General features: G+C 35.5%; 1 protein-coding gene across 1 annotated transcript in view; it reads left to right on the forward strand.

Annotated features, from left to right (window-relative positions):
* Positions 1–6,896: 6,896 nt before the first annotated feature.
* Positions 6,897–10,000, forward strand: part of LOC116030856 (RGS1-HXK1-interacting protein 1) — a 4,880-nt gene continuing 1,776 nt past the window's right edge. Inside the window, exons 1-7 of the mRNA XM_031273207.1 lie at positions 6,897–7,252; positions 7,593–7,659; positions 7,769–7,846; positions 8,306–8,358; positions 8,833–8,916; positions 9,793–9,845; positions 9,945–10,000. The exon at positions 9,945–10,000 is cut by the window's right edge and continues 9 nt beyond it. Coding sequence (XP_031129067.1) covers positions 6,989–7,252; positions 7,593–7,659; positions 7,769–7,846; positions 8,306–8,358; positions 8,833–8,916; positions 9,793–9,845; positions 9,945–10,000 — 655 coding nt within the window. The 5' untranslated portion in view covers positions 6,897–6,988. The remainder of the gene's footprint in view (positions 7,253–7,592; positions 7,660–7,768; positions 7,847–8,305; positions 8,359–8,832; positions 8,917–9,792; positions 9,846–9,944) is intronic.

The following is a 10,000-nucleotide window of genomic DNA, read 5'->3' on the forward strand; positions in this document are numbered from 1 at the left end:
AAATAGAGTGAGAAACTTAATTATGTCAAATTTGATTGAGATGAGGTTCGAACCTAAGACCTTTCTTATAGAAATTAATGGGTAAGTTAAAAGTTAACGGAATATTAACGGAGAAGAGAATATTTAACGGAAAACTTAACGGATAATTATAAAAGTAAGGTTAAATTAGGTAATCTCTATTAATAATATTAATCTGAATTATCTTAACCATCTATTTGATTAAATAATTCATCTGAACCATCCATTTGATTAAATAATTTGACCGCCATTTTTTCTACCCATTTTAGGCCTAACTCTCTTTGGCTCTTATTAGTATAGTAGATATATATATATATACACATATACTTATTTATTTATTTATATTAATAGGTTTAGCGGGTTTAAACATGTTTTGTGTTATATCGTGTTGACACGACCCGAAATTTATTAACAAAATGTGTCTATCGTGTCAACCCGTTTACTAATCGTGTTCGTGTTAAGAATTTCAACTCGTTAACCTTAACGTGTCGTGTTCGTGTCGTTATCGTGTCAACTTGTTAACGAACACGTATACACAAATTGTCAGGTCTAGCCATCATATCTACTCCATTGTGCTGGCAATTCTCGCAGCATAGAGAGTGGGGGGATACTAGTAGATTTGTAGGGCAACTCCCTCGACCTACGGAGTTCACCAAAGTAATTCCCTGACCGTAATGCGCTTCCTGAGCATATTGACCCTCACGGACCCGTTAGACTTTTGAGGTCTTCTAACTGTTGGTCCCAAGGGGATGGGGTACAAGTCTAGAGGGGGGGGGGGTGAATAGACTTGTATAAGATTTTGCAAATCTTTTTCGACCTCTCGTGTGTATTGGACTTAGGATGTTTAGGTCCGATACCTCACAAGATGAAGACAAAGTTTTATGCGCAGCGGAAAAGTTATCCCCTTTTAATTAGCACGAGTTTGAGTTAGTTCGAGAGGTGTAGTTATATGCAGTGCAGTTCGAGAGTTAGATCGAGAGATAAAAACAGAAAGTAAATGCGAGAGAGATTTTTAAGTGGTTCGGCCAACCCGCCTACGTCCACTCTTCTTCCAGAAACTCTCTGGAAGGATTGCACTAAAAACTTCCCTTTCTAGTACAATATCGAGCGCTTGAGCTTTGATCACGAAGCCCGCCTCAAGCCTCAGGTTTTTCGCCCCGCTTCTTGTTACTCCACCTATCGAGCACTTGAGCTTTGATCACCAAGCCCACCTCAAGCCTCAGGATCTTCACAAGACAGCTCCCAGGTTACTCCGCCTCTCCTCAGGTTTTTCTCCCCGCTTCCAGTTACTCCACCTCTCGAGCACTTGAGCTTTGATCACCAAGCCCGCCTCAAGCCTCAGGATCTTCACTAGACAGCTGCCAGGTTACTCCGCCTCTTCTTGCTTAATCCAAAGCAAGGACCTTTGGTTGTCACAGTTGAATGTAACAAACTCCAATCTGACCACAAGCTATCGTTGAATCAACTTCGATGTAGAGCAGCTTCGGTCACCTTCTGGATGTGTAGCAGTTTAAGCTTTGTAACTCTCTCAAACACTAAGATGTGTTCTCTCGCTGTTTTGAATATCAGGATGATATTCCGGATTGAGCACTAGCACTTGAACGTTTAAATTAGACACCTCTTAAGATTTTCAGAATGAGTGAACTTCCTCTGACTAACTTCCCCGTTGAACTTGTGTCTTCACGTCCTTTTTATATGAGAGTTAAGGAATAATTCCGTTGGAGGGAAAATTATTCCGTTTGAAATTTGTCTCCCACGCTGTGTATGGGACTTCCATCTTTTTCAGCATTTTTTATGGAGTGGTGGTCTTGTAACTTGTACCTTTTGTTTGGTAGTGGATATTCCATAATCCACTTTCTTGAGTTCATGCTCCACTTGCTACTCTTGGTAAAAGTCACTCTTTTTATATTCCCATTGATCCTCGTTTTAGGGAATAAAACCGACTTTGGATTGGTGCACCGTCTATCCGTTAGTTGTGGAATTCTGATGTGGCATCCACTTCTAGCACCTCCTTAATATTTAATCTCCATGATATTCTTCTTCTCCAACTTTATCCATGCTTCCTGACTGTCATTTAGCCTTTTGGAGAAGTGTCAGTTTATCAAGACCAAAGATGATGTCTCGACCCCATGTATCGAGAGATCTATCTCTCGAACTTCTGCTTATGTCTCGAACTGGATTGTTGTATCGAGAGGTCCTACCTCTCGAACTCTGCTTATGTCTCGAACTGGTTTGTTGTATCGAGAGGTCCTACCTCTCGAACTCTGCTTATGTTTCGAGACTTAGTTGATGTCTCGCAGACCCTTATTCCTCCAGTGTTGTCTCGTGCCTTCTACTGATCTATCTATGAGATTACAACACGAAACTTCTAAGATGTTCATACAAGTTTCACCTTAAGCTTAAATATCTTCCGAGTTGAGCTCAAGTTACCCGGTTGTATTTTTCGCTCTTAGTTTACTTGTCGAACTTACATTGATTCCTATCTTTCGAGACTTAGGGGATTCTGAAATACATTTTGGTATCATCAAAACCTATTACATTATGTTCCTAACACTAACGTCCCTTCACTTGGGATTCTTAGCTCCTAAACCGAGCATAAAAAGGGCGAAAAATGCCCCAGTCAAATGATTCCGATTTTTAAAAGCCCGTCATAATGATTAACATAGTAATAAAAACCAACCGAGCGTGATCAAATAAGAACGATCTTGTAACCTGGTAATCTGGATCGATGTTTGACCAAACTCAAACTAGTTACGTCCAGTTAACCCGAGCAAAGGGCATTGAGAAAAGCGTTCCCACCTATGATCGATAAGATCAATAGAGGTCATTGGATCGTGAATAATCCCTTGATTGGTAAGACTTGACCAATCTTGATCGCTAGATCTCATATAAAATCCAATCTCCTGATTGGTGAAACCCGATACCTAGATTGGTAAAATTCGACCTCTCAATAGTATCGCAAACTCGATCCCTCGATCGGTAGTGTTCGGACGACCCTTATAGTCCAATAGACTGTGCTTAAGGTTGTGCTCTTTTTTCCTTAGCTAAGATTTTTTCTCATTGGGTTTTTTCTTAGTCTAAGGTTTTTAACGAGGCAATCTGCATAAGTTATGGACTATACGGTCAATTTTTCCTGCACGAACTCTTCCTCATTGGCGCTTAAGGTTGTGCTCTTTTTTCTTTAGTTATGACTTTTTTATTATTGGGTTTTTTCTTAGTCTAAGGTTTTTAACGAGGCAACCGACGTAAGTCGCGGACTATAAGGGCATATTTCCAGCTCGAACCCTTCCTCAGTGGCTCGACGTTAGGGCACGAACTGGATGGGCTACTTGATAGGGAATATACTCCTGGTATACGGTCCTAAGTATGTTATACATATTTCGGTATACGAGTACGGGTATGAGCCTACAAAAAAGATTCTAGTCCTATATGAAAGGGGTTTTTTCCTCCCTTTCTCCACTTTTCTCTAGAAATACTTGAGAAACTAAGCTCTCTCCTCTCTCTAAGTGATTCAAGATTAAGCAATAAAAGAGATGAATTTGAGGGCTAATTTTCCATTCAAGATCATGCTTTACATATAACTTCTATACGTATTTTGTACATTGGAGTGTATGAAGGAATTAACATTGTCACCTTTTATATCCAGACTTCGAACAATGAAACTTTTTCATCTTCACTATTTTCGTAGCAGCACTATATCTTTGCTTACCTCTCCTTACACTAAATCCTAACCTAAAAGCATAGTCATTATAAATCTCATACGCTTCATCAATGGAACTCACTAACAACCTCAAAAAATCCTGATCAGTTGCAAAAGACAATTTTAAGTACCACTAACATAAATGTACATATAGGGGTGTGCAAACTATGGAAAAATTTTGGTTAACCGACCGAACTGAAAAAGTTCGATTAACTGTATCCGAATCGAACTTTTTCGTTTTGGTTAATAGTTAAAAGAATCTTAAAACTTCGGTTAACAGTTAATTCAGTTTGATACGTATCCGAATCGAACTTTTTCGTTTTGGTTAATATTTAAAAGAATCTTAAAACTTCGGTTAACGGTTAATTCAGTTTGAAACGGTCGGTTAACTGAAGTTTTATATATATATATATATATATATATATATATATATACTTATTGATGTTTGGAGTTTATAATTCATGTTTTAATGTTTATGGTGTTGTTGTGGCATTATTTATTTGGGAAAATGACACTTTTTCCCCCTATGTTATGTGCATATAACACTTTTTCTCCTTCTGTTATTAAAGTGGCTATTTTTCCCCCTGAAATGTTAAATTGGCATTTTTACCCTTAAAAATAATTATTTCATTTATTTTTCTTCTCCAACAAATTATTACTTATAACCAAACACTGTAGCAATCATACCAAAATAGTATGGACGGTTCTGGTTACAATTCAGAACCGAAAAAAAAAATAAAAATTGTTGAACCGTGAACCGGAACTGAACCACAGTCATATATAGTGAAAATGATCAAACACTTATTTTGATAAATCGGTACGGTTCGATTCCAATTTCGATTTTGAACTGCCAATCAAAACTTATTTATTTATTTATTTTAATTTTATTTCTTATTTAAAAATAGTCTAAATTCAACAATTATTTTATTTTATTTTTTCGGTTCTAAATCGTAACCGTAACTACCGTCCATACTATTTAAGTTCAATTGCTACAGTGTTCGATTAGGTTCATATCGAACCGTGATCTTTCATACATATTAGTAATAATTGGTTGGAGAATAAAAATAAATGAAATAATTATTTTGAAGGACAAAAATGACAATTTAACATTACAGGGGGAAAAACTACAACTTTTAAAATAACTGAGGGGGGAAAACTGCCCCTTTAATAACACAGGGGGAAAAAGTGCTATATGCACATAACATAGGGGGAAAAAGTGTCATTTTCCCTATTTATTTTGTTATGAATTTATTATGATATGTATTTTATTTTAATTGAATTTATTATTTTAAGTGTTATTTTTAGGATTAAAATTTTTTTTAAAAAAAGTTCGGTTAATCGGTTAATCGAAAAAAGATTTCGGTTCAATTAATTTGGTAAAACAAATTTTGGTTCGGTTAATGATAAGGTTTAAAAATTTCGATTAAATCAATTCGGTTAAAATGGTTCGGTTAACCGAATGAACACCCCTATGTACATAATCCGTGTACAGAATACATAAAATGTCAAAACATAATGCATAGTATCATAAGCCTAAGTATTGTCACTTCTATTTTATGAAGTATGGTATTGGAAATCACTAATGTACATAATTATATACCAGAATACACATAATCTCTGAACAGAATACCCAGAATAATAAGTCTAAGTTTTGTCACTTCTGTTTCATGAGGTATGGTATTGCAAATCAATAATGTACAGAATTATTGACAACAATACACATAACTCATCGTACACTACTCAAAAGTGATTAACATACATAATTGAGATGAATGTACAGAATTCGTGGACAGAATACACAAAATCTGAAAACAAAATACACAGAATATCATCACAACAATACACAAAACTCATCTTACACCACTCAAGTGATTACCATACATAATTGAGATGAATATATGGAATTCTTGGCCAGAATACACAGAATTTCACTACAGAATGCACATAATATCATCACAACAATACACAAAATTCATCTTAGTGTTTACACTACTTCAATGGTTAACACACATAAAACATAACCATAATACACATAATTCTTAACCATAATGTATATAAATGATAACAACAAAACTCATTTTAGTGTTTACACTACTCCAGTCAACATAATTTCACATACGAATCATCTTAGTGTTTCAACACCAATTCTAAAACTATTCTCACATAGTTCAATCAACGAATATCACATACGAAATCAAAAATCAAAATTAAAAACCTAGAGTAGAATCGTCTGAGATTGCCAATCCAACCGGAGCAATGCCGTCCTCTGTCACTTCCAAATCCTATTGCGCGATCACCTCGTCCATGTCGCACTGTCTATGAATCCATAAGATATGAAATATAGAGCAAATTGCGAAGATCATATATACAAAGAAAATCGCCAATTTGATCGGATCAGAGCAAATCGCGTTTGTAATTTTTTTTTTTTTTTATAGATTAACGGCCGAAACGGGATACGAGATTTCTAAAAAAAACCGTTAATTAGAAGGTCAGGGTGCACAATGTCCATGATATAAATTGCCAGGTACAAACTACAAATTGACAACTTATTGGACGAGTCCTTATACGGTGGACCATGGTCACAAAACAACACTGTTTCATTAAGTAGGAGAAACGATTGCCGTAAGTCGTAACGGAGCTCCGTAAAGGATACTACAGTTCATCTCAAAAGATACAATCTCATATTTGTTTTTATATTATCAAATTAAACTGTAGTTATATCGAAATGAAATTGTAGTTGTGTTGAAAGGAAACTGCAGTGTTTATAAAATGAAACTGAATAACAGTTTCACATTTTTGAGTGTATATTGTCCAATGAAACTGTAGTTATATCGAAATGATATTGTAATTGTGTTGAAAGGAAACTGCAGTGTATTATAAAAGAAATTGTAGTTGTGTTTGAAAGAAAACTGAATAACAGTTTCACATATTTGAGTATATAATGTCGAATGAAACTGCAGTTATATAAAAAAGGAACTACAGTTGTGTTGAAAGGTAACTGCAGTTGTATTGTAAAGTAACTACAGTGTATATAAACTGAAAGCGTACGGCGTGAAACGGAGGCCGTTTCAACCGTTTGCTTTCATTAATCAAAACGACGTCGTTTTGATGCGTGATTCATAGTAAAATTTGCTATTATTGGACAATGCCAATAGTTGCTAAACAAAAAGCGGAATTATCTCGTTCCTATAATTTCCCGGCACTCCGTCGCTACCCAGAGCGATCTCAGACAACACAAGCCATTAGAAGCGAACGCCACTGCTTTTGACGATGGCCATAATCGCCGAATCGTCAGATGAGAATTCAAAAGCGCCGCCGCCCTCCGTCGCCCCGCCACTCCCTCAACAGCGAGGAAACTACTCAGACAATTTGGAAACCCTAGCACAGGCTGCACCGTGGATTGACGATGCTCTGCAACAGGCGCGGCAGGCCCAGCAGACTATAGAAACTGGAATAGAGAGTGCAATCGCCGTAACCAAATCTCGATTGGATCGTATCCTGACCACCTCGTCTGCTCATTTTAATCAAACTCTTGTAATGCATTCCTATTTCCTCTTTTAGCTTTGGTATTCTTAGCTTGCTAATTTGCTGCAGTACTTTGGCCCCCATTTTATTAAGCGCAGAAATGAATACTTCCTCGTATTTGTAGTATTTGAAATTTTACAATAGCCAAGTTAATGGTTTATACTTTATATGGTGATACAATCAATGGTGTTATGTTTTAAAGCATAATGATTGAAGAGAAACCATAAAATTTGAATTCTTGTAGTGATCCTAATATGAATGCAAAGTCATGCATTCAGATACAAAAATTGAATATGAGTTTGTGAATGATGCACAAAAATGAGTTTAATTAATGATAAAATGTATGCAGGATTCCTTGCAAGATGTTAAGGCTGAATATCATGTATATGAGGACTTAACTTTTGGGAAGATTAAAGGTTTGTACTACTTATAAGTGTATTTAACAATTCTATTATTATTATTATTATTGTTGTTGTTGTTGTTTCTGTGTTATTGTGTTTTCCTAATAATAAATTGTATTTGCAGAGGGTATTAGTATTGCAGCTTCACATCCTCTGATCACAATAGGAGCTTTTCTCAGCCTTGGATTCTTGGGTCTGAAAAGTAAGTCATTTTATATTGATAATAATTTTTCTTTTCCTGAAACCACATTGTGTAAAGCAGTTACCATACTTGAACAACTGCTATGTCAATTAAGCTAAATTATCTGTTTTTCATTTGCTTCGGGGATTAGGTGTAAGGGTTGGGATGGGCAGATCCCTGGACAATATCATATTTATAATCTCAATTTCGACTTTAATGTTGCTGGGAGGGTGTGTTATAGATTGAGTATTCATCTGGTTATTGGTGTTTGAATCTTTGGAGTCACCCCCAATAATTTATGAATGAAGACAGTCTTTATAAAAAAGAAAAGAAATAAGAAAGAAAATTACAGTTTATGTATGAAGCTAGTGACTTCTAAATATGTTTTTGCATGAGTGACTTATTAGGCTGATTACTGATGTCACACGAACTGCTCAAATCCTTTTTCCTTTAGCCCTGAGAGTTGTTTACTACCCACAGGACCAAGGCGATTTTTGTACTACAAAGCAAGAAGCATATTTGTCAGTGAAGAGGTAATCGACTGTTTTTACAGCAGTTAGTGTTTTTTCTCTACAAATATCTGTGAAAAAATATTTTAGTTATTGACAAGTAAAAAAAGCTTGGACCTAGTTAGGGTGTTAGGCTTCATCAACATGCTGGGTAGATAAAATAAACGGACATTGAAGAAGAAACCATACAAATTAGTAAAGCATGACTATAAGAAAAAGTTGGAGACATTCTAAGATGCAAAGAATCAAAAGAATAATAAGTAAAACTGTAAAAGGTTAAATTCAAGGCTCATAAGATATAAAAAGTGGTTAATTTACTTTCAGTTTTGATGGGATAAAGCTTAGAAAACAATGCCTACTAATTATGGGGGAAGGCAGAAAACGGATGAGTGGGGGCAGAGAAAGTAACATTACCTGCCACTAATCTTGATTTAAGTATATTCAGCACTCTTTATATTGTAAGGCTGTAGTAATACAGAGTTCTATTGCTGTGTGCAGGCCATGCTTTCTAAAGCTGATGCAAAAGTCAAAGAGCTGAAGAAATCCATTGATTTTCTGAAGGCAGAGAGTGAGAAATGGGAGGTATTTCTTTTGCACCTTTTTATCTTGGTTTATATTTGGAACACTTGATATTAAAGTTTTGTTTGATAGTAATGCTCAAAATCTCAAATTAATTATACCATCTTGTGAAGATTATGCTTGATCTCTCAACATGACATTCTCTTTGCTCACTTTTCAACATCACCCCACCCCCACCCCTCATGACAAAAAATGAATTTAGAAAATGGATAGATTTAATTTATTGTGCTGCTGTGTTGGGGAAGTGGAAGGGAGATTTGATGGGAATGATTCATTTTTCTACGTAAATTGGAGTCCACACAGTGCATTTTGTGCCAAAGTTGATTTATAAAACTTGATCAGCAGACTTTGCTCTCCATTATTAGTTGTAAATAAAGATGCTTAAGTCAAACTAAGATGATTCCTTAATGAGTTAACTATTTGGATGCAAAAGAGTGAGAAAATGGATGTAGACTGCGGAGAATTGCATTTTGTTTTCCATATGAGTCAAGCTACTGTTTGTGACATGAAAGATTGGAAGTTCTTATTGTGTTTGTCAATTTGCCTACATATTTTTATTTATATTTATTTATTTATTTACTTATTAAAGCTTGGTTCTCTTGGCTGCACTATGGATGATTAATTTACTGATACTTGCCACTTTTTGGTTAATATATAATAGAAATTGTAAGCTGAGGTCCTTTATTATTTTGGTATTATATAAATAAACGTATGATTCCCCTTTTTCTATTCCTTGAAGAAGCTGGTGTTTAAAGAATAAATACTTACAAACTGTAAGAAATTGCTGGTCACCTAATGATTTCCCTTTAAGCAGTGAATTTATCTTCCCCTTTTGATATATTATATTGTAAGCTAATAAACATGCTTAAACCATTTCAGAAGAACGCAGTGCAAGCTGAACAGGAGCTGATACGGGGAAAGACAAAATTGAGGTTTGTTGTTGTTGTTGGAGCCATGCTCAAGTTTCAGTGAGCATTATTTGTTTGCTTTGGTTGGTTGGATTATCATGCTAAAATTTTTTGTTTCATCAGACAAGCTGGGAAACAAATTAGGAGTGTTATTCGCTCTGCTTATAAGATAGAAAGAC

Source organism: Ipomoea triloba, chromosome 9, assembly GCF_003576645.1.
Source record: "Ipomoea triloba cultivar NCNSP0323 chromosome 9, ASM357664v1".
Taxonomy (NCBI): domain Eukaryota; kingdom Viridiplantae; phylum Streptophyta; class Magnoliopsida; order Solanales; family Convolvulaceae; genus Ipomoea; species Ipomoea triloba.